This window comes from Garra rufa, chromosome 17, assembly GCF_049309525.1.
Source record: "Garra rufa chromosome 17, GarRuf1.0, whole genome shotgun sequence".
Taxonomy (NCBI): Eukaryota; Metazoa; Chordata; class Actinopteri; order Cypriniformes; family Cyprinidae; genus Garra; species Garra rufa.
The window spans coordinates 36,857,794-36,883,647 of NC_133377.1; the positions used below are offsets into that span (position 1 = coordinate 36,857,794).

At 33.6% G+C, this 25,854-nt stretch overlaps 1 protein-coding gene across 1 annotated transcript; it reads right to left on the reverse strand.

The window, feature by feature from the left end:
• Positions 1-4,947: 4,947 nt before the first annotated feature.
• Positions 4,948-25,626, reverse strand: fbxl20 (F-box and leucine-rich repeat protein 20). The gene is made up of 14 exons (XM_073822276.1): positions 25,565-25,626; positions 25,275-25,329; positions 24,125-24,199; positions 23,935-24,029; positions 20,946-21,014; positions 20,764-20,859; positions 20,554-20,680; positions 17,720-17,794; positions 17,497-17,627; positions 17,354-17,414; positions 17,190-17,234; positions 15,774-15,830; positions 8,590-8,802; positions 4,948-6,584 (listed from the first exon to the last, which is right to left on the reverse strand). Exons 1-14 carry the CDS (start codon positions 25,624-25,626, stop codon positions 6,477-6,479), a joined length of 1,269 nt encoding a protein of 422 aa, XP_073678377.1. The 3' UTR covers positions 4,948-6,476.
• Between the last annotated feature and the right edge of the window lie 228 nt (positions 25,627-25,854).

A 25,854-nucleotide genomic window follows, 5' to 3' on the forward strand; every position in this document is an offset into this window, starting at 1 on the left:
CTCAAACTCTGTTGGGAGTGTGATAAGATCATGTTTTTAGTGACAAAGTGAACATTCATTAGTCCACAAAGCAAAATGCGATAACATCTAGTTGTGTATAAACAGTGTGTACAAGATGTCGGTGATATACCGTAACGAATAAATCATGACATATGGGTGAAAGTGATAGTCCACCCAAAAATGAAAATTGTGGCATGAACTCATCCTCAAGTTATTAACTAACCTGTATGAGTTTTTACTTCTGTGAAACTTTCAAAGGAATATTGGTAACCGGATAGTTGACGGTAGCCATTGACTTGAGTTTTTTTTTTTTTCCATACCGTGAAAGTCAATGCCAGGATTACCAACATCTATCAAACAAAAAGTTATTTTGTGTTCAACAGAAAAAAAGAAGGAAATTCAGGTTTGAAACCACTTGAGGGTGAACATTTTTTTTTTGCGTGAACTATACCTTTCACCTTAAAGGAATCTTAAACCTTGTAAGAAATAACATTTCAAAGTCACATTTCACCCTAAACTCATATATCAGGATCGGAAGTTAACTACTTTAAATATGACTGCTTTCAATAACAAACTGTTTATAATTGTATCTATTCTATCAGTCAAAAGTTTTTGAACAGTAAGATTTTTTAATGTTTTTTTAAGAAGTCTCTTCTGCTCACCAACCATGCATTTATTTGGTCCAAAGTACAGCAAAAGCAGTAATATTCTGAAATATTTTTACTATTTCAAATAACTGCTTTCTATTTGAATATATTTTAAAATATAATTTATTCCTGCGATCAAAGCTACATTTTCAGCATCATTACTCCAGTCTTCAGTGTCACATGATCCTTCAGAAATCATTCTAATATGCTGATTCAAAAAATATTTTTTATTATTAACATTTAAAACAGTTGAGTACATTTTTCTCAGGATTCTTTGATGAATAGAAAGATCCAAAAGATCAGCATTTATCTCAAATAAAAAGCTTTTGTAAAATTGTACTCTATACCAGAAATGACAGAAATTACTACTTTTATTTAGCAAGGATGCTTTAAATCTATTCACCAAAGGAGCCTACTCCACTGTTTTCAACATAATAATAATAATAATGGTTTTTTAAGCAGCAAATCAGATTATTAGAATGATTTCTAAAGGATCATGTGACTGGAGTAATGATGCTAAAAATTCGCTTTGAAATCACAAGAATAAATTACATTTTGAAATATATTCAAATAGCAAACAGTTATTTTAAATAGTAAAAATATTTCAAAATGTTAACAGCTTTTGCTGTACTTCAGATCAAATAAAGGCAGGCTTGGTGAGCAAAAGAGTCTTCTTTAAAAACCTTACTGTTCAAAAACTTTTGACTGGTAGTGTACATTATACATGTAAACAAATAGGAGCTCATAGGGCTGCAATATTTTGACCAAAATCATAGTTTATTGCTTTTTTATAATGATCATTAATATCACCATAAAATACAATATAAAAATGTTTTGTGTCTGCGTTTTGGGCACGTCACATTCTGGCTTCACAGACAAAAAATCTAGCGCAAGTTATGCAAAAACTCCCGTTATAATCACTGAAGCTATAAAATTAATCTTTCATTTACGTTGTACCTGCACTGTGTTGTTTATAATGAGGGAATTCGTGAGCTTGCGCAATTAATAACAGCGCCGTTGTTTTTACTGCAGACTAATCTAAGCGCCTCTGATTGGCCACTGCATTCCTAATTTCAACAGAAACGCATTTGATTGGTTATAAGGCTCAACACTGCACAAAACAGCATCTAAAAGCAAGTCATTTCGCAAATTGACACTTTTCATTCATTTTCACATTTCATTTTAATCGCGACAGCCCTAATACATTGTTTAATTGTGCAGGGGCATTTTTTGCCCCTTTGTCTTGAATTTATGAGGTTATGAGGAAGTTAATTTCTGACTCTGATAGATTACATAACAATGCAGACATCTTATTTGTCTTAAAATAAGCTTCATTTCCTTATGCATGGCATAATATCTCACTTTTCTTTTTGAGGGTTGAAATACAACATAGAAATGTTATTGACAGATTTCATAACCTACAGTATTAACATGATACCTTTACAGACTTTCATCTAGAAGCGCTGTAGAAAGTGGCCTAACTTCTCCAGGATGACTCAGCTGTTGTTTAATATAAACACTTCCCGACCTGGATGATTGAAATTTTTAGCGTGCCTGAAAAAAGTACAGAGAATCTGTTTAATAGCAGTATGTAACAGTATTTCCGTACAGTCAGGCTGGAGTCATTTAGTATCGTTGTTATATGTGAATCAGATTTGACCTTTGTTTTGCTCTGAGAGTGTCTTGTTGATCGACGATTGTCTTAAAACTGTTGAAGCTGCTCTCAAATAAACTCCACTGAAAGATGTTTGCAATATATGCATAAAATGTGAAGAATCTCAGATGGTACAAAAAAAGTTTAAAGGCATAGTTTAGCCAAAAATGTTTTCACGCTCCAGTTTCGTTCTTCTTACCAAAGAGTTGACGGTAGCCATTGACTTCCACAATACACTATGGAAGTCAATGGCTACCGTCAACCTGAGGGTCACTATCACTATCACTTTAAGTGGCAGTAAATCACAGAATGGTGTCACAATCTCACAAGTGGGTGAAAATGATCGTGTCAGGGTCAAAAAACACTGGACTGGACGAGTCAAGAGCCTCAAACTTGAACAAAGAATAAGAAGACAGAAAATCTTAAAAAGAAAGAAAGACAAAGCACCTGATGACACCTACAAGTCATACAGACATACAGAAAACCTACTTCAAAATACAGCTTTTTATTGCATATATGACTCTGATCTGCTGAAATACTTTCTTGTAAAGTGTGACAAAAACAAAAAGCTGGCAGGTCAGTACCTTAAAACCAGCTGTCCTAAAGTGTACGAGTGTGAGAAACTGAATATAAATTAACGTAAAAGTGGCTTAATGTAATTGCAGTTTTCATCAAGTAACATTATCTGAAATATATAATGCTTTTATGCCCCAAAACGGCATGTAGGCCATTAAATCACCTCCAGCTCATCCGTATACTTCCATAAAGCCCTGTTGAAATATTCTACATGTATTGCAACTCATTTCAATGAGGATATTTTCTAATGCTTACCTACAGAAATTCACAAAAAGAACAACAGACAGTAACATTTTCACAAATGGCCTCACAAACAGAGGCTAAACTGAGAAGACCACAGTCGTGACGAAAACAAGTACAAATAAACGAAACATTTTAAAACAAACACTTTTGATTGTTTTCATAATCGGAGGAGATCTGCGCGCAAATCAGCATGTTTGTGTACTTTACAAGCCACTGGATGATTCACAAGCGCATTGATTGTAAAGTACTTGCTTACGGTTGATTTAATTGCAATCAGCGGAGATGGGAAAAACAAACACACCTACAGGCCTCATTCATGAAACACATCAAACGTTTTAACTTTTTAAAACCTTATTATCTTGTCTTCACCATTTATCTTGCTTTTCAAAAGTCTTTTATATACATATATAGAGATCTTGACTTTCAATCTAAAACTATGAAATCCATCATAAAAATATTTTTACTAATTATGATAACCATAATATAAACTCATTTCAATATTTGTCATTCATCTGAGTGGTTCATCGATTGCCTGACGTGAACAAATAAAAGGCAGTTAAATAAGCTAAATGTGACCTTTATTATAATGAGTTTATGTCAAGATTGTTTTAAGTTCACTGAAATTAAAAGTTATGATGCTTGTTTAAAGCCTATTAAAGTTTTAAAATGACAGCTTTGATTTATGCTGCAAATGCATAGCTATATTTAGTCATTTCATCCACGGAAAATGTGGGGGGAAAAAATCAGATTAATACAGACATTACTGATACTGGCTTTCATTCATAGTAAAAAGATGCCATTAAACAAATACTTAAAATATACCATCTTTTTTTGCTATAACTTGGAGATTCAGTGTAAAAAAATGTGCATTTTAATATAAAAATATCTCAAATTTAAATGTGTTTTTATTAAAATGTTCATTTTTAATGTGTGATTAAGTATGATTAATTACATAAAAAGGTGATATGCATCAAACGTTTTTAAGAGGTTTAATGTTTTTTTAAAGAAGTCTCTTCTGCTCACCAAGCCTGCATTTATTTGATCCAATGTACAGCAAACACAGTGAATTTTAAAAATATTTTTACAACTTAAAATAAGTGTTTTTTATTTTAATATATTTTAAAATGTAATATATTATTGTGATTTCAAAGCTAAATTTTTTTGCATCATTACTCCAGTCACATGATCCTTCAGAAATCATTCTAATCTGCTGCTCAAAAACATTTTTTATTATTATTATTATTATGTTGTTGAAAACAGCAGAGTAGAATTTTTTCAGGTTTGATGAATAAAAAGTTCAGAAGAACAGCATTTATCTGAAATAGAAATCTTTTGTAACATTATAAATGTCTTTATAATCACCTTTGATCAATTTAATGCATCCTTGCTAATTAAAAGTATTAATTTCTATAATTTCTTTCCAAACTAAAAAAAAAAAAAAATGTATTTTACTTTTGAATGGTCTTCTGTATAATGTTACAAGCACATTTTATTGCAGATAAAAGCTTTCTTTGGATCTTTCTATTCATCAAAGAATCTTGAAAAAATGTACTCGACTCTTTTAAATATTGATAATAATAATAATAATAATAATAAATGTTCCTTGAACAGCAAATCAGAATATTAGAATAATTTCTGAAGGATAATGTGACACTGACGACTGCAGTAATGATGCTGAAAATTCAGCTTTGAAATCACAAGAATAAATTACATTTTAAAATATTTTCAAATAGCAAACAGTTATTTTAAATAGTAAAAATATTTCAGAATATTACTGTTTTTGCTGTATTTTGGATCAAATAATGATAAGCAGAAGAGACTGTTAATTTTGTCAAATTGTAATTTTTTCGAAAAATTTCGAATTCTGTATTTGGTATTTATTATTTAATTACTACATTTTGTATTCAATTAAATTCATTTAAATGAATTGCAAAATGTGAAAAAAGTGAATTTAAGGTGTTTACTTTCTTACAGACCACAGGCCAAAAGCTCCCATAAGTGAACTAATTGATTTAAAGGTGCCATAGAATGCATTGATACAAAATTTAAAATTGTTCTCTGATATCTACATAGAAGGTATATGGCATAGGAAAGGGCAAAAAATCTCCAGAAACGCTTTTACAGGTCCATTTACAATCCTAGAATTTGTCCCTAGAATGAAATGGTCTGTTATTACCTTATTTGGAAGGTTCATGAATAATAATAATGAGCTCTGCTCTGATTGGCTGTTTTACAGAGTGGCTCATTGCACACAGCGTGAATGAAAATCTAATAATGACTATTAATGATCCCGAGACTATTATGTCATAGTCGCTGTTATGTTAGGATTAGCCTATTTTTCAGTGGTCTTTGCAAACACTAGATTTACATAAGGAAACGATGGTGTTTGAGACTCACGGTATGTCATGTCCATGTACAGAACTGTTATTATTCAACTATGCCAAGGTAAATACAGTTTTCAATTCTATGGCACCTTTAAGACAGAAATTCATTCTGCTCGTTTCATGAATGAAGCCCACTGCCGTTCTCCTCATCATCACAAATGACAGATTTGCACACACACACACACACACACACACTCACTTCGAATGATCCGCGTGGTGCTGCTGCAATCTCATGCATGACCCTCGTACAGTTTCCGTTTTCCCTCTCGACTTCCAGCCTAAATATTTCACCTCACATCTGGCCCTGCATCTCCACTGGCCGTCTGAAAGTCTGACCTCTTCTGAAGAGATTTCCAGGTAAAGACCGATTAAAAAAAAAGCAAGATTGGGAAGACAATCATGCTTCAAAAATATTCAGTCTCTGCTCTAAGTTTAAGAAAGCCACTGAGAGCAACACAGACAGAGAGAAAGAGAGAATCAGTGTGTGAATGTATGTGAGAGATGTGTCTGAATGTGTGTTCAAAGCTGGGTTCCTCAGGGGCTCACAGGTTAAAGACCACCGTTACCGTTTGTGTTATAGATGAGGCATGAATCCATGAGCTGGTTACCGTGTGATCGTCTCCTGTCGAAACGAATCGAGGTGGTCCATCCAAAAACAAGGAACATCAGTGATGACGTTTTGAGTTAGTGGCCGTATGTTTTTTTTCTTTTTCTTTTTATAAAGGCCTCATTGTTCTGTTCTCCAAGTAGTTTTTGATGAACAAAAGTAGCACATTCCCCCAATTCGTCCTCTTTAATTACCATTTAAGTCTTGTATAAAGCCATTGAATGGACTGTAGTGTTGATTAAAGCTCATGACTGGGTGTCGGGTATGTCTCTCCGTCACTCCCATCCGGTCTGACCGAGGACCCACCAGCATGTGCTCTAGGTAGATCGAGGGGGTGAGAGATCAAGACGCACTGTTCGTTTGCATCATAGAAGGATACAGCAGCGACAGAACCTCTGGCGGCTTCCGCCCACCGATGGAGGCGGAGTCACAGGTGCAAAGTAGGCGTGAACTTTAATGTTGGGTAAGTGAGTCTACAGAGGATGAAAGAAAATGAAAAATGATTCAAAAATTGTGGATATACACATGTGGCAGGATGCTTACTTGCATGTTTTCATGATAATATGACTGTTTAGTCATAAAAATAATGAATGCTAAAATGTTAAAACTAAATGTTTGCAAAAATACACATGCAAATATGTCATAAGCAACCAATGATTAAACCGAACCAATAACATCTATCCATTTAAGCACAGGTTGACTTTGCTGTTTTAGCGCCCTCTTGTGTCAAAAACTGTATTTATTAATTAAAATAAAACTGAAATAAAATTAAATTAAATTAAAATATTAGACAAAAAACTACATGTCCTTTATTTAAATGTTAATTAAAATAAAGCTAAAATAAAATAAAATTATTACATTTTAAAAAAATTAATAAAAATATTATACAAAAAACTACATGCCCTTTATTTCTTAATGAAATGTCCTTAACATTATGTAATTATTTTCAATTTTATTGAAATCAATATAATATAATTTAATTTAATTTAAATAAATATAATATAATACATTTTAGGATTCATTTTAGATGTCGCTTATGTGCTTTTGTCATTTGTATTATTCTCTAAGTTTATAATTTATAAATAAAATACAAGTAATAAAATAAAATAATAAATACATAAAATTAAATTAAATAATAAAAAAAATTAAATTAATAAAATGAAAAATATTAGACCAAAAAAAAAAAAAAAACTTGGTTGGCCACTAACTGGAATAAAATGTTTAAGTACTAAAATGACCGAAACTGAAATAAAAATAAATTAAAGTTTATTAGAAATGTTTTTTAAAAAGTTAAAGAATAATAAAAATGGCAAAAGCACATAACAGAAATACTAAAACTTTAACTAAAATTAACTTAAATAAGAATAAAAGCTAACACCAAATTCAATGAATACTGTAATAGCTAACAGATAATAAATGTTAATTCTGTGGTTTAATGTTTTTTTGTTCATTTCAAAATCAATGTATATTGTATAAAATGCAAGTGTACAAAATAGGGGGTCATTTTATGTTAGAAAAATATGTGCAATCTAATTTAATTTGTTACAATTAAAAATTCTAGGTTGACTCACATTTTAATTTTAAATATTTAATGAAGTATTTAAATAAATTATTTAAAGTATTCAAATATATATTTTTTAAATCCTTAAAAGTCTTTCTAGTTATACTTTTTTTTTGCATTTTTTTAAATAATAAATTATGAACTGAATGCAAGTGTACAAAATAGGTGGTCATTTTTTTATTAGAAACATATGCGCAACTGTTTAAATAATCCTATAATTTAATTTGTTACAACTGAAGAAAACAAAAACTCTAGGTTGACTCAGATTTCAAATTAAAATAATTAAATTATTTATCTAAATACTTCATTAAAAATTTAAAGTATTCATTTTGTTTTCCACTAGTCATCCTAGTTACACTTATTTGCATCTTTTTTTTTGGAAAATAATAAATTATGAACTGAATGCAAGTGTACAAAATAGGTGGTCATTTTATGTTAGAAAAATATGTGTAACTGTTTAAGTAATCCTACAATTTGATTTGTTACAACTGAAGAAAAAAAAAAAAAACTCAGATTTCAATTTAAAATATTTAAATATTTAATGAATTGTTTAAATATAGTATTTAAAGTATACATTTATTTTAAATCCACTCAGATTTCAAATTAAAACAATTAAATACTTAATTATAATAATAACTACTTTTTTTCCCAGTTACACTTTTATTTGTTTTGTTTGTTTGTTTTTAGTTTAAAATAATAAATTATAAACTAAACCAAAATAATTTGAATGGAATCAAATTTGCATCACCTAATTCAGTAAAATGTTTACACTTGCAACATTTTCCTAACCCATTTCTTGGGAGTGTACTGAGCAATGCAAATCAATCCTAAATCCATATCCTGAAAAAGTTTTATTTTTAGAAAAGATAATACACTGCGGTTTCCCTCTGTGTGCATAAGCAAAAAACGGGGCTTACCCTCAAGCGTTTGATGCCAGCGCGGGTGATCTGTTGACAGTCGTAGAGCTCAATGCGGTCCAGGCTGTGACAGGTTTTTAGATGCTCTAAAGACGCGTCTGTAATGAGCGGGCAGTTGTCGAGCTCGATCACCTCCAGCCGGTCGTGAGCGCAGGGTCCGCTGCCCAGCTGCCTGATGCCATCATCAGTAATGAGCTCACAGTGAGACAAACTCTACAACACACCAGAGAACCAAACACATAAGAAAATACATACAATAAGTCCATAACATAAATACATAAGTCCATAACACTTAAGAAAAGTAGCATGAATAACTAGTATTCTTTTCCCACAGGTCATATGACAACATGTAAATGTTAAAATTAGGATTGTCAACTGATTACAAATTTGAACTGAATTGTCATATTCTAATTAATCAAATTAATTGCAATTAATCACATACATGAATATGTGTGAAGAAAGCCCTCAAATAAAGATAACTTTTTTGTGTGTCGAGGCCGCAGCGTGGCAGGTTGATGGCACGAGTGTGTAAATACATAAGAAACAAAAATTAAGTGTCTTTAAAAACCCTCTTTTGTGCATAATTACTTTCTTCCGCCATGGATTCAAATCCAAGTTTAACAGTTTAACAGCTGAGCTAATTTAAAAACGTCACTTTAGTTGAGTTGCTTCGTTAAAAGCTTATTGTATTATGTGGAGTATTATGAGAGATAGTGTGATTACCTGCATCTGATACACGCATTCATTCTTTAGCTCAATCTCATATTCACAATAAAACATTAGTTTGAACGCACCCTGAGGAAAGCGATATCTTTGTCGTACTATCCTTTCATCTGTCAAGGGTGATTTCCGATCACAGCGCTGCACAGTGCAGTTGTTTGCAAAGTAAAAAAAGTAAAAAGTAAAAATAAATGCTTTGTTTACAACCCTGTTTCAGTCTCTTTCAATATAAAAGTATTTACTGCTGACTCACTCTTCGTCACCATCTAATGGCGGAATAATGTAACTAAAATCATCAAGAACACACATACTGTTTTCAAATACTAAATACTATTATTGAATACTACTATTATTTATTTTAAATATTAATTATTGAATAATAATATTTAATGAACAACAACAGCCATCATAAAAGTTGCTAGGCAATTCAGTCAAAAGCACAAAGGCAGCGCTGTGATATACAGCATTAAATGTACATAAAATATAACAAGAGAGATTTTGTGTGTTTACTGTGGTAAAGAGATAAACGCGGTGTGTTTACTGTGGAGACGAACGCGATGTGTTTACTGTGGTAAAGAGATGAACGAGGTGTGTTTAATGTGGAGACGAATGCGATGTGTTTACTGTGTTTACAGTGGTAGAGAGATGAACGCGGTGTGTTTAATGTTTTTTCTTGTGGAGACGAATGCGATGTGTTTACTGTGTTTACTGTGGTAAAGAGATGAACGAGGTGTGTTTACTGTGGTAAAGAGATAAACGCGGTGTGTTTACTGTGGAGACGAACGCGATGTGTTTACTGTGGTAAAGAGATGAACGAGGTGTGTTTAATGTGGAGACGAATGCGATGTGTTTACTGTGTTTACAGTGGTAGAGAGATGAACGCGGTGTGTTTAATGTTTTTTCTTGTGGAGACGAATGCGATGTGTTTACTGTGTTTACTGTGGTAAAGAGATGAACGAGGTGTGTTTACTGTGGTAAAGAGATAAACGCGGTGTGTTTACTGTGGAGACGAACGCGATGTGTTTACTGTGGTAAAGAGATGAACGAGGTGTGTTTAATGTGGAGACGAATGCGATGTGTTTACTGTGTTTACAGTGGTAGAGAGATGAACGCGGTGTGTTTAATGTTTTTTCTTGTGGAGACGAATGCGATGTGTTTACTGTGTTTACTGTGGTAAAGAGATGAAAGAGGTGTGTTTACTGTGGTAAAGAGATGAAAGAGGTGTGTTTACTGTGGTAAAGAGACGAACGAGGTGTGTTTACTGTGGTAAAGAGATGAACGAGGTGTGTTTACTGTGTTTACTGTGGAGACGAACGCGATGTGTTTACTGTGGTAAAGAGATGAACGAGGTGTGTTTACTGTGGTAAAGAGACGAACGAGGTGTGTTTACTGTGGTAAAGAGATGAACGAGGTGTATTTACTGTGTTTACTGTGGAGACGAACGCGATGTGTTTACTGTGGTAAAGAGATGAACGAGGTGTGTTTAATGTGGAGACGAATGCGATGTGTTTACTGTGTTTACAGTGGTAAAGAGATGAACGCGGTGTGTTTAATGTTTTTTCTTGTGGAGACGAATGCGATGTGTTTACTGTGTTTACTGTGGTAAAGAGATGAACGCGGTCTGTTTAATGTTTTTTCTTGTGGAGACGAATGCGATGTGTTTACTGTGGTAAAGAGATGAACACGGTGTGTTTAATGTTTTTTCTTGTGGAGACGAATGCAATGTGTTTACTGTGTTTACTGTGGTAAAGAGATGAACGCGGTCTGTTTAATGTTTTTTCTTGTGGAGACGAATGCGATGTGTTTACTGTGTTTACTGTGGTAAAGAGATGAACGCGGTCTGTTTAATGTTTTTTCTTGTGGAGACGAATGCGATGTGTTTACTGTGGTAAAGAGATGAACACGGTGTGTTTAATGTTTTTTCTTGTGGAGACGATTGCAATGTGTTTACTGTGTTTACTGTGGTAAAGAGATGAACGCGGTCTGTTTAATGTTTTTTCTTGTGGAGACGAATGCGATGTGTTTACTGTGTTTACAGTGGTAAAGAGATGAACGCGGTGTGTTTAATGTTTTTTCTTGTGGAGATGAATGCGATGTGTTTACTGTGTTTACTGTGGTAAAGAGATGAACGCGGTCTGTTTAATGTTTTTTCTTGTGGAGACGAATGCGATGTGTTTACTGTGGTAAAGAGATGAACACGGTGTGTTTAATGTTTTTTCTTGTGGAGACGAATGCAATGTGTTTACTGTGTTTACTGTGGTAAAGAGATGAACGCAGTCTGTTTAATGTTTTTTCTTGTGGAGACGAATGCGATGTGTTTACTGTGGTAAAGAGATGAACGAGGTGTGTTTACTGTTAAGACGAACGCGATGTGTTTACTGTGCTAAAGAGACGAACGAGGTGTATTTACTGTGTTTACTGTGGAGATGAACGCGATGTGTTTACTGTGTTTACTGTGGAGACGAATGCGATGTGTTTACTGTGGTAAAGAGATGAACGAGGGGTGTTTACTGTGTTTACTGTGGAGACGAATGTGATGTGTTTACTGTGGTAAAGAGATGAACTAGGTGTGTTTACTGTGGTAAAGAGATGAACGAGGTGTGTTTACTGTTAAGACGAACGCGATGTATTTACTGTGGTAAAGAGACGAACGAGGTGTATTTACTGTGTTTACTGTGGAGACGAACGCGATGTGTTTACTGTGGTAAAGAGATGAACGAGGTGTGTTTACTGTGGTAAAGAGATGAACGAGGTGTGTTTACTGTGTTTACTGTGGAGACGAATGCGATGTGTTTACTGTGGTAAAGAGATGAACGAGGTGTGTTTACTGTTAAGACGAACGCGATGTGTTTACTGTGGTAAAGAGACGAACGAGGTGTATTTACTGTGTTTACTGTGGAGACGAACGCGATGTGTTTACTGTGGTAAAGAGATGAACGAGGTGTGTTTACTGTGGTAAAGAGATGAACGAGGTGTGTTTACTGTGTTTACTGTGGAGACGAATGCGATGTGTTTACTGTGGTAAAGAGATGAACGAGGTGTGTTTACTGTTAAGACGAACGCGATGTGTTTACTGTGCTAAAGAGACGAACGAGGTGTATTTACTGTGTTTACTGTGGAGACGAACGCGATGTTTTTACTGTGGTAAAGAGATGAACGAGGTGTGTTTACTGTTAAGACGAACGCGATGTGTTTACTGTGGTAAAGAGATGAACGAGGTGTGTTTACTGTGTTTACTGTGGAGATGAATGCGATTTGTTTACTGTGGTAAAGAGACGAACTAGGTGTGTTTACTGTGGTAAAGAGATGAACGAGGTGTGTTTACTGTGTTTACTGTGGAGACGAATGCGATGTGTTTACTGTGGTAAAGAGACGAACTAGGTGTGTTTACTGTGGTAAAGAGATGAACGAGGTGTGTTTACTGTGTTTACTGTGGAGACTAATGCGATGTGTTTACTGTGGTAAAGAGATGAACGAGGTGTGTTTACTGTGTTTACTGTGGAGACGAACGCGATGTGTTTACTGTGGTAAAGAGATGAACGAGGTGTGTTTACTGTGGTAAAGAGATGAATGAGGTGTGTTTACTGTGGTAAAGAGATGAACGAGGTGTGTTTACTGTTAAGACGAACGCGATGTGTTTACTGTGGTAAAGAGACGAACGAGGTGTATTTACTGTGTTTACTGTGGAGACGAACGCGATGTGTTTACTGTGGTAAAGAGATGAACGAGGTGTGTTTACTGTGTTTACTGTGGAGATGAACGTGATGTGTTTACTGTGGTAAAGAGATGAACGAGGTGTGTTTACTGTGGAGATAAACGTGATGTGTTTACTGTGGTAAAGAGATGAACGAGGTGTGTTTACTGTGGTAAAGAGATGAACGAGGTGTGTTTACTGTGGAGACGAACGCGATGTGTTTACTGTGGTAAAGAGATGAACGAGGTGTGTTTACTGTGTTTACTGTGGAGACGAACGCGGTATGTTTACTGTGTTTACTGTGGAGATGAACGTGATGTGTTTACTGTGGTAAAGAGATGAACGAGGTGTGTTTACTGTTAAGACGAACGCGATTTGTTTACTGTGGTAAAGAGACGAACGAGGTGTATTTACTGTGTTTACTGTGGAGACGAACGCGATGTGTTTACTGTGGTAAAGAGATGAACGTGGTGTGTTTACTGTTAAGACGAACGCGATGTGTTTACTGTGGTAAAGAGACGAACGAGGTGTGTTTACTGTGGTAAAGAGATGAACGTGGTGTGTTTACTGTTAAGACGAACGCGATGTGTTTACTGTGGTAAAGAGACGAACGAGGTGTATTTACTGTGGTAAAGAGATGAACGAGGTGTGTTTACTGTTAAGACGAACGCGATGTGTTTACTGTGGTAAAGAGACGAACGAGGTGTATTTACTGTGTTTACTGTGGAGACGAACGCGATGTGTTTACTGTGGTAAAGAGATGAACGAGGTGTGTTTACTGTGGTAAAGAGACGAACGCGATGTGTTTACTGTGGTAAAGAGACGAACGAGGTGTATTTACTGTGTTTACTGTGGAGACGAACGCGATGTGTTTACTGTGGTAAAGAGATGAACGAGGTGTGTTTACTGTGGTAAAGAGATGAACGAGGTGTGTTTACTGTGGTAAAGAGATGAACGAGGTGTGTTTACTGTGGAGACGAACGCGATGTGTTTACTGTGGTAAAGAGATGAACGAGGTGTGTTTACTGTGTTTACTGTGGAGACGAACGCGGTATGTTTACTGTGTTTACTGTGGAGATGAACGTGATGTGTTTACTGTGGTAAAGAGATGAACGCGGTGTGCTTACTGTGTTTACTCTGGAGACGAACACGATGTGTTTACTGTGGTAAAGAGACGAACACGATGTGTTTACTGTGTTTACTCTGGAGACGAACGCGATGTGTTTACTGTGGTAAAGAGACGAACACGATGTGTTTACTGTGGTAAAGAGATGAACGAGGTGTGTTTACTGTGGTAAAGAGATGAACGAGGTGTGTTTACTGTGGAGACGAACGCGATGTGTTTACTGTGGTAAAGAGATGAACGAGGTGTGTTTACTGTGTTTACTGTGGAGACAAACGCGGTATGTTTACTGTGTTTACTGTGGAGATGAACGTGATGTGTTTACTGTGTTTACTGTGGAGATGAACGTGATGTGTTTACTGTGGTAAAGAGATAAACGCGGTGTGTTTACTGTGTTTACTCTGGAGACGAACGCGGTATGTTTACTGTGTTTACTGTGGAGATGAACGTGATGTGTTTACTGTGGTAAAGAGACGAACACGATGTGTTTACTGTGTTTACTCTGGAGACGAACGCGATGTGTTTACTGTGGTAAAGAGACGAACATGATGTGTTCACTGAGTTATAGCTGATTGAACGAGAGCAAAAAAAGTGATCGGTTAACATAACTTAGCACGTCCTTATATTGAAATACATAAATGTCAGTGTTATAGTCTTTACTCATGTGCAGTTGCGGGCTGTAAACACTTTTGCAGGTATTGCGTTAAGGGTACATCTTAATCATTAACGGACACAGTTTTAAACCATCTAGCCTTACAAAGCTAAGCCTTATACTGACCCTTGTTTATAAAGGTGAGAAATGATTCGCGTAAACATGAACCCATTTAGATAGATCAGCGGTCACATTCCCTCAGTGCTGTCAGTTTTCACTCGGGGCGGGTCTATGCTAAAACACTACTGTCTATCAACTATCTCAGGAGCGGCCTCTGTCGGTGTTACGCCACAACGACAGGCATTTGAGAACGGCTCGATATGAGAAGAGGCAAATTATTTTACTAAATTAAAAGAAAACTACTGGGTGGATCTTTGTCATTCTAGGGTGGTTGTGTGTACACACACTCCCAACACACATTTCAGTTCAAACAGCTTGTAAAAGTGAATGTGGTACCGGATGACCCCTTTAACCACTATAGAGACATCAGAGCGAGTGGCAAATTCCAGAAGATCTGGCCGAGGTAAGGCTGTTCTCTGCAGGTTCATGAGCGCTGAACGACCACTGACGCCCTGGTCTCACATTTCCGAAAATGTCAAAGCTAATTTTCAAATAGACATTGTCTTTATTAACAAACCTCATATTTGAAGTCTAAACAATTATATTCTCACCTAAAAGCTCTTAAAACTACATTCAGTGACATAAAATTATAGTGGATTTGGGCATCCACCATAACACTCGCTGTGAGAAATACTGCAAACGAAGTGATAAAACAAAAAAAAAAAAAGTGTGAAACGGTTGGAGTTCTGTTATCACTAGAATATTGCACTCAGATTCGTGGACCAGAAAAAACACATACATATACACATATATGCCCAAATGAATTTTTAACAATAATGTCTATAACAAGCATTTAGAAAACTGAATTTTCATTTCATGCTGACTTTAAAATATACAGTGTAATTTTTGGTACACTTTTGTTTTTTAAACCTTACCAGAACCTGGAGTCGAGGGCAGTGTATAGATAGCTGGATGAGCGTTCCATCTGTAATCTATAGAGAAAGATGTCAAATTGCATTAAAGAGAGTGAGAAAATAAAGTCATAATTACATTGTTGTATGTTTGTGTCCATTTCTGTCTAAAATAATATACAATAATATCTGATTAATATTTAAGATAACATAATGAAAGCCTGTTTCTGCCATGGAATAAAAATAATTTTTAAAAGACTTTATCTCATTATTCAGAATTTTTCTTGCCATATAACTTGTTTATAACTTACAATTATGTTTATATCTCTTAACTATCTCTTCTGACCTTTATTCTTCAGAATTATGAGAAACAAAGTCTATATTGTGAGATAAAAGTCACAATGACCTTTTTCATGTTTTACATGGCAGAAACAAGGTTCCACATCTACACTGCCATTCAAAAATTTTTGGATCATTAAGTTTTTTAATATAGTCTCTCAAAGTTGTATTTATTTGATCAAAAATACAGAAAAACAGCAATATTGTGAAATTTAAATGCAATTTCTAATACTGGTTTCTAAAATTTATTTCTGCGGAATGTTCATATGATGCTGAAAATACAGCTTTCCTTCACAGGAATAAAATATATTTTAACATATATTAAAATTAAAAACTGTTATTTTAAATTACAATAATATTTCCCAAAAAAAAACATATTTTTGTTCTTTTAAGCTTTGTCTCTTAAGAGTCCCCATAAAAATTTCACCAATTTCAAATATTCACTAAATTTATTTCAGAATTATCATCAGTGACTGATGAAATCCCAGTTATGCAGATAACAAATAATTTTTTTCACTTTCATTTACGCCTCAAATTGTATTTTTTTTAAATAATTTTTAGTATCATTTTTAGTAATTTATATGCTTTTCATTTTTTCAATATTTCTATATAACTTTCAAATATAAATACACTCAATTATATTTCAGTTTTTGATTTATTTCAGTTTTTATTATAGTACCTCAACTTCTTTCAATTAGTTGACAAAGCAACATTTCTCATTTTCATTGATGTTTTTTTTTTATATTAAATATTATTTAAAAAACAAAAAGAACAAACTATTCGTGATCCTGGACCACAAAACCAATCTTAAGTAGCACAGGTATATTTGTAGCAACAGCCAAAAATACATTGTATGGGTCAAAATCATATTTTTTTCTTTTATGCCAAATATCTTTAGGATATTAAGTAAATCCTAACAAATTAAATTCCATTAATAAATGTAAAGCTTAATTATTCAACTTTTAGACGTTGACTGGTTTTATGGTCCAGAGTCACATTTTATGTTTTAATGTAGAATTACTAACATTTACATCCTGTATGTAACATCATTTTAAAAAATTTTATGTGTTACTCTTTAAATCCCAACCCATTCTCACTCACCTGTACACACTCTTCTAAATCCATCTTTTCTAGTTCATGACAATTCTAAAAAAAAAAAAAATGAAAGGAAATGATACGTTTGATTTGTGTTGTTATACGCTCTGGAGGATCAGCACAGATGGAGGTTTGAGCCGTGCAGCGTGTTTGTGAGATTGTTTACTCACCCGTGCTAGTGAGGTGAAGCCTACATCTGTAAGCTGAGAGCAGCGAGCCACCTCTAATATTCTGCGTCGTTTTAAAAGAGGATAAAAATTAGGTTATGGGGGATCGCGTGCAAATTCATCAGCTGATGTGTGTGGTTACGCACCTGAGGCGAGGGCAGTTCTGGCCCAAGGCATTGAGAATAGCGTCTGTGATGTTTGCGCAGCCCGACACGCATAAAGACTGCAGCCGATGGCACCCGCGACAGATGGTTATGAGACCTTCATCTGTGATCTGCTGCTCGATTCACACACAGAAACAGACCTGCATGAGGATCCGCGGGACATATTCACACCCATCCTGTGTACGAGTCAATGTGTGTGACTTACTGAACACGTCTGCAAATTGAGTGTGACCAGCTCTGGACAATGTCCTCCAATATGCTGAAGTGCTTCATCTTCCAGCTATGAAAGAGTAAACATGAGAGAGAAACAAATAATGATTTGATTTAAAGGGACAGGTCACCCAAAAATTGTGTCATTATTTGCTCAGCCTCATGTTGTTTTAAACCCACTTATATTTACGTAGAATACAAAATAATAAAGTTTTGCAGAAGTGTTGACAATAATTACCATAAAATGATACATATTTAATGTCTTTTGAAACTATACAACAGCACACTGACAAAGTTTATAGTGTCTTTTGTGCTTTTTGTCGCCATTGTATGAAAAATCCCTGTTCTAATGTGGATGACAACAATTAGACTAGATGTTAAACAGGGGTGCACATAAGTGGTCCGCAGGTCCGCATGCATGACCAAAATAAGAAAATGCGTTGTGTAAGTAAGTTCAGAGCACGCATTTGCGCCGTCATGCTTTCAGCTGTTAATGTACAATTACCATTTTAGATCAACAAGCTGTAACGCTGCATAAGAATTTCTATTGAACTTAACATAACTAATAACTTAACATAATTATAGGCTATTCGCTGCCGTTTTCAAAGCACAATGCAAAAACGTGACATTTCATTCATTGACGCTCTTCACTGAAAGCTCGGGAGCTCGTATACTGAGGGCCGTCCGTATCCGTGACTGAGACTCCGTGCACCTTTCACATTACGTACTTGATTAGGCAATCAGGTGAAATGGGTGAGGGTGTAATAATTTGGCAGTGGTCGAAAATGGGCACAACACCGGCAACCCACCAAAATAAAAGCTTGCTAATTTAGGTTTGAAAATGATGAAAATTCACACAAAAAAGTAAATATTATCGTTTTATTTTTAAGTTCACTATAAAATAATTGTATTTTTATATAATATTCCCTTTTTATTTTAAAACATAATACTACTACCACACTTATTTTATAAAAATAATAATAATAAAGTCCAATGATATTATTATCACTATAATTCATTTTATATTTAATTATATTTAATGGGTCACACTATGTGTAGTGTGAGGACCAATTCTCCAGGTACTCTTATGAGAACCAGGCTAAAAAACTTACGTGCACCCCTGCACATAAACCACATTTTTTAAGATTATCTGCCAAATCATTTTTTACACTTTAGAATCATTGTGGCCCATTTGTTTAATTTGCGCTTACATTTTTATATTTTTAATTTTATTTTATTTGATTTACATTTTTGGTCAGTTTTTAATATTTCTGTATCACCATCAAATATATTCACATTTATTGAAATTGTTTTTTATATATTTCAGTTTTAGTCATTTTAGCAACTCAACTTATTTCACTACAGCATGTATTAGTATTCTGAATTACCTTTTAATTTTATATTTTCAGTTTTATTTTAATTTTATTTTGTTTTAGTAATTTCGTTATGTGCCCTTTTAATTATGTTTTTTTATACATTTTTATAAGGCTTAGATTCATTTTTATTTCAGTTCTAGCAATTTTTTTTGTTTTGTTTTCTACATTTCTTATTTAAAAAGGCAACATTACTAATTTTCCTTTAAGTTTTCATTTAAGTTTTTAAAAAGTTTTAAAAGTTCATTTTCTAAATTAAAAAAAAAGGTTTTATCTATCATTTATATTTTTTTCAGCATTATTTAAATGACCAAAAATGATTTTTAATAGTTTTAGGTAACAATAATATCATTGTGGAGAAGTGTTAGTGATTAACTTCTAAAAGATTTTTTTTAAAGATTTAAAAGTTAATTTTCTAAATTTCTCATTAAAAAGAAATAAAAAAAATAATGTAATATTTTTAAATATTATTTAAATTACCAAAAATAATCTTTCATAGTTTAAGTTTTAGTTAACGATAATGTGGGAGAAGTGCTAATAATATTTTTTTTTTGTAATAATTGTTTTTTGTTGTTGTTTTCATTAAAAATCATCTAATATTTATATATTTTTTCAGCTTTATTTAAATGACAAAAAATGTTTTTTTTTTTTTACAGTTTTAGTTTTAGTTAACAATAATATAATTGTGGACAACTGCTAGTAATTTTTAAATAATATTTTTTTTATTTCAGTTTTAGTCATTTTATTTCAGCTAGTTACCAAAGCAACAATACTAATTTTCATTTAAGTCTTTAAAAGTTTTAATATTTACATTTTGAATTGTTTTCAGCTCTATTTCAATCACCGAAAATTGTTTTTAACAGTTAACAATATCATTGTGGAGAAATGCTAGTAATTAATTTTTCAAATAATTAATTTTTATTTCGGTTTTAGTCATTTTATTTCAGCTTGTTGCCAAAGCTACATAACTAATTCTTTTTTTTTTTTTTTTAAATGTATAAGTTTGTTTTCTTAATTTCAAATGTTTGGACAAATAAATAAATAAATAATAATAATAATTTTAAATTACCACAAATTATTTTTAACAATTTTCATTCAATTAACAATGATATAATTGTGAAGAAGTGCTAGATTTTTATATATATATATATATATATATATATATATATATATATATATATATATATATATATATATAATTAATTTTTATTTCAGTTTTAAGTTATTTTACTTTAGTTGTCAAGGTAACATTTAAGTTTTAAAAAAATTTAATCTCTTATTCATACATTAAATTCTCTTCAGCTCTATTTCAATCACTGAAAATAATTTTTAATGGTTTTAGATTAACTTAACAGTAACAATACTGTGTGGAGGGATTGCTAGTGGCACAGAATAACACAGAAAAGGTGGAAGAACAGTGAAAAGGCTTGAACGTGTTATGAAAGCACATAATTACCTGTGTGCAGCCCTTAAGAAACAGGCCTTTGAGTCCCGGACAACATCTCACCAGCGCTTGTATGCCGTCTTTGGTCACCTGATCACACCACGAGATGTTCAACTGCTCTAGCAACGGACAGCCCTCGCTAAAAATCACACAGACACAGTCATTTAGCCCAAGAGAAGCATTTTGCATTATCAGCAAGTATGTGTATCTGTGACCTCTGACCTCAGAGCTTTGAGGGACAGGTTTGTGATTGAGGTGCAGGAGGCAAGATCCAAGTGCTTCAGTTTGGGACAAAATTTACTCAAGCTGTTACAGGTACTGGAAAAAGAAAGAAAGAAGTTCAATATGCTGTAGATTAAAAAAAAAAACATTTACACAGACATGCAGTTGCATCTTCTACTCACCTGTCAGTGATCTTTGTGCAGCCATTGAGGCTGAGCAGCTCAATATTTCTGCAGTTCTGGGCAAACGTTCTGCGAAAGACAAAAACACATTTTATATTAAACAATGCCTGAATTTCCTTCCAAGCTGCAACAATGTAAAGTATAAATGTAATGCCCTTCAGAATGAAAAGCAGACTGAACTCATGTGCAAACATTAAAGGAACACTCCACTTTTTTTGGAAATAGGCTCATTCTCCAACTTCCCCCGAGTTAATAAGTTGATTTTTACCGTTTTGAAATCCATTCAGCCGTTCTCCTGTTCTGGCGATATCACTTTTAGCATAGCTTAGCATAGATCATTGAATCCTATTAGACCAATAGCATCGCGTTCAAAAATGACCAACGAGTTTCCATATTTGTTGTATTTAAAACTTGACTCTTCTGCAGTTATAACGTGTACTAATACCGGCGGAAAATGTAAAGATGGGATTTCTAGGCCGATAAGATTAGGAACTACACTTCCATTCTGGCGTAATAGTCAAGGAAGTTTGCTGCCGTAATATGGACGCAGCAGGCGCAGTAATATCGCGCAGCACCTGAAATTAGCTCCCAGCTGGGTAACTTCCAACGAGGAACGCTCCCTGTGCATGCAGTTGGTCACGTTGTGCTACGTGATATTACTGCTCCTGCTTCGTCCATATTACGGCAGCAAACTTCCTTGACTATTACGCCGGAATGGGAGTGTAGTTCTATGCTAAGCTATGCTAAAAGTGATATCGCCAGAACAGGAGAACGGCTGAATGGATTTCAAAACAGTAAAACTCAACTTATTAACTCGGGGGGAGTTGGAGAATGAGCCTATTTCCCAAAAAAGTGGAATTTTCCTTTAAAGCTGCAATCCACTTTCTTGACAGGCCTATTTACATAAAGAGCAAAGTGACCAAGTAAATTGACGTGTTTTTTGCGTATATGAAAGATGGCAAATCATCAAAGGTACTGCAAATCTGCAAATTGTGCTGCAACACACTTTAGCTGTTATTTATTTAACTCAGCCTGAAATTATAATTATTGACAGGCAGAAAGTATTTCTGATTAGTCTGTCTTTTCTGCTGTAGAGCTTACAAAATAATAGGTGGGATCCTCACATATTTCACCTATTCCAATGGTATCTGTCAGGTAGTCGGGACATTTATCTTTGACACCATTTTTTATGCAAAATACAAGCTCAAAAATTGAGCTAGCATTCAAAAGTTTGGGGTCAGTAAGATTTTAAAAAAATATACAGTTGAGGTCAAAAGTTTATATACACCTTGCAGAATCTGCAAATATGACCTGAATAAGATATTTCACATAAAAGATGTTTACATATAGTCCACAAGAGAAAATAATAGTTGAATTTATCCTGTTCAGAAGTTTACATACATTTAATGGTTGGTACTGTGTTGTTAGCTGAGTGACGTGTGTTTTTTTTTTGTGTGTGTTTAGTGATAGCTTAAAAAATCCTTCAGGTGCCACAAATTCTTTGGCTTTTCAGCATTTTTGTGTATTTGAACCCTTTCCAACAATGACTGTATGATTCTGAGATCCATCTTTTCACACTGAGGACAACTGAAGGACTCAGTATGCAACTATTACAGAAGCTTTAAACGCTCACTGTTGCTTCAGAAGGTAACAATGCATTAAGAGCCAGGTGGTAAAGAATTTTTGAATATGAAGATCAGGGTAAATTGAACTTATTTTGTCTTTTGGGAAACATGCAAGTATCTTCTGTAGCTTCCAAAGGGCAGTAATAAATAAAAAAAAAAAGGCAAACATTTAGACAAAATAAAAGGCAAACACATACTCAATCTGTTCTAAAGTTTACACTCCTGGGCTCTTAATGCATAATTTTTCCTTGTGGAGCATCAGTGAGCGTTTGAAGCTTCTGTAATAGTTGCATATGAGTCCCTCAGTTGTCCTCAGTGTGAAAAGATGGATCTCAAAAATCATACAGTCATTGTTGGAAAGGGTTCAAATCCACAAAAATGTGACCCTGGACCACAAAACCAGTCATAAGGTTAAATTTTACAAAACTGAGATGTATACATCATATGAAAGCTCAATAAATAAGCTTTCTATTGATATATGGTTTGTTAGGATAGGACAATATTTGGCCGAGATACATCTATTTGAAAATCTGGAATCTGAGGGTGCAAAAAAATCAAAATACTGAGAAAATCACCTTTAAAGTTGTCAAAATTAAGTTCTTAACAATGCATATTACTCATCAAAAATTACATTTTGATATATTTATAGTAGGAATTTTACAGAAAATCTTCATGGAACATGATCTTTACTTAATTTCTTAATGATTTTTGGCATAAAAGAAAAATCAATAATTTTGACCCATACTATGTATTTTTGGCTATTGCTACAAATATACCCCAGCGACTTAAGACTGGTTTTGTGGTCCAGGGTCACAAATGCTAAAAAACCAAAGATTTAGTGGCACCTGAAGGATTTTTTTCTAAAGAGTAGGCAAGGGATTCATGAACAACTATCACTAAACGAAAAAAAAAAACAGCTGTGGATCATTCAAGCAATAACACAGTGTTAAGAATCAAGTGTATGTAAACTGTCGAACAGGGTCATTTTATAAATTCATCTATTATTTTCTCTTGTAGACTATATGTCACATTATACACGCTGATGAAGAAAAAAAAAGCAAATGATTAATATCAATGTTGAAAACAGTTGTGCCGCTTCATATTTTTGGGGAATCCGTGATAAATTCATGCTTTCATTAACAGAAAGTTTGAAACAACAGCATTTATTTAAAACAGAAACATTATAAATTTTATGTATCATTTTTGAATAGAAGTATTAATTTCTTAAAAAAAAACTTCTGGACAGTAGTGTAAATTACATGCATATGTGTAAATGTAAAAAAACAACAACTTTTGTCTGAATTTTTTGTTTCCAAATGGGTCTTCAAGAATGAACAGTTTCATCTTTTTGCAATCATTATTACCTGAGTGCGCTGTCCCCAACTCCAAGACATCCTCTAAGACTTAACTTCCTTAGGAAGCCTCCACATCGTTTTGAGATGTTCTCCACCACACGGCCCTGTAAATGAAGACATTTTTAGCCACCTTTGTTTTAAATAATGTCTGAAATTCCTTGTATTTTAGTCATTAAAACAAAACCTACGGTCTACTCACCTCAATATCTCTCTGGAAGTCAAAGAGGTCAATACGCTGCCAATTACTGCCATCCAGGGCTAACAGGTTCCACGACTGAGAAAAATAATCCACAATGACTCAATCCACTATAGATACACTACCAGTCAAAAGATTTTTAATGGTTTTTTAAAGAAGCCTCTTCTGCTCACCAAGCCTGCGTTTATTTGATCCAAAGTACAGCAAAAACAGTCAAATATTTTTACTATTTAAAATAACTGTTTTCTATTTGAATATATTTTAAAATGTAATTTATTCCTGTGATCAAAGCTAAATTTTCAGCATCATTACTCCAGTCTTTAGTGTCACATGATCTTTCAGAAATCAATCTAATATGCTGATTTGTTGTTCAAGATTTCTTTTTTTAATTTTTAATTTTTAATTATTATCAATATTTAAAACAGTCAAGTATATTTTTTTCAGGATTCTTTGATGAATTGAAAGATCCAAAGATTTTGTAACATACCTTTCAAAAGCTCAGAGTCAGTATAATTTTTTGGGGTAAAGAAATTATAGAAATTAATACTTTTATTAATCAAGGATGCTTTAAACTGGTCAAAAGTGATAATAAAGACATTTATACATTTTACAAAAGATTTCTATTTCAGATACATGCTGTTCTTCTGAACTTTCTATTTGTCAAAGAAACCTGAAAAAAATTCTATTCAGATGTTTACAAAATAATAACAATAAATGTTTTTGAGCAGCAATCAGAATATTAGAAAGATTCTAAAAATTTAGCTTTGAAATCACAGGACAAAAATTGCATTTTAAAATATATAAAATACATCAAAATTGGTTTTTGCTGTACTTTGGATCAAATAAATGCAGGCTTAGCGAGCAGAAGACACTTCATTAGTAAAACCTTTAATTATTAAAAATGTAAAATCTTCATTTTAACTGGTAGTGTACATATATACTAAAAACTCCTTTCATTTCTCTCCATTGACAGCATTTCAAAAGTAGCTGTATATTCTGCCAAATTATTTTTACTATGCCATAATACATGTTTTGACCATTTTTAGAGGCTCCTAAAAGCGTGAAATGAGCAAATGTCAAAACAGTCACTTGATGTGTTACAAAGCACCAGCTTAATCTACAGAAGTGCCTAGAAAAAAAAAAAGACACTTACTCGTGAGACTTGTGCGCAGCGGCAAAGTGTGACTACATCCAAAAATGAGAAAATTCTGCAGATAAACATCAAAACTATTAGCAAACATCATTAATAAAAGCTGTGATATGAATGCCACTAAAGTCTTCATTATTTCTGTTTGTTCGAAAACAGGTCAATTCTATTAAAATAGCAAAGACTAGGAGAGATGATGAAGATAGAGATGATTTAGATTATTAACAAGACAACATTATGAAAATAAGGAAACGAAGCAGAAAGAAAGAGAAGTGCTGAATGGGTTTCACACCAACCGTAACAACAGTTCCTTCGGCAGCTTCTTGTTGATAACAGCCTCGTCATTATTAGAGAACATCTGAGGAGACAGAAATACATGCATTTATGAAACTGTGTTTCTTCAAGTGTGAGTTCAAAGGTCAATAGCAGGGTTTTACAGTGTGCTACACACACACTTTCAACTATACAACAAGTAGCAAGTACTTCTGTGCAACCTTACTTCTGTTGAAAAGCATCTATAAGTGCCTTAGCTATCACTCCCATTTTTGAACAGAGACATGAAAATGAAGAATTCAAAATTAAATTG

Excerpts from the sequence above, each read along its gene's own strand:
- fbxl20 (XM_073822276.1), bottom strand. The coding sequence starts at position 25,626 with ATGTTCTCTAATAATGACGAGGCTGTTATCAACAAGAAGCTGCCGAAG. Across the intron at positions 20,681-20,763 it reads CTGTCCCTCAAAGCTCTGAG|CGAGGGCTGTCCGTTGCTAG; the intron begins GTCAGAGGTCAC and ends TGTGATTTTTAG. Across the intron at positions 8,803-15,773 it reads GCCCTCGACTCCAGGTTCTG|AGTTTGTCTCACTGTGAGCT; the intron begins GTAAGGTTTAAA and ends GGTGTGTTGTAG.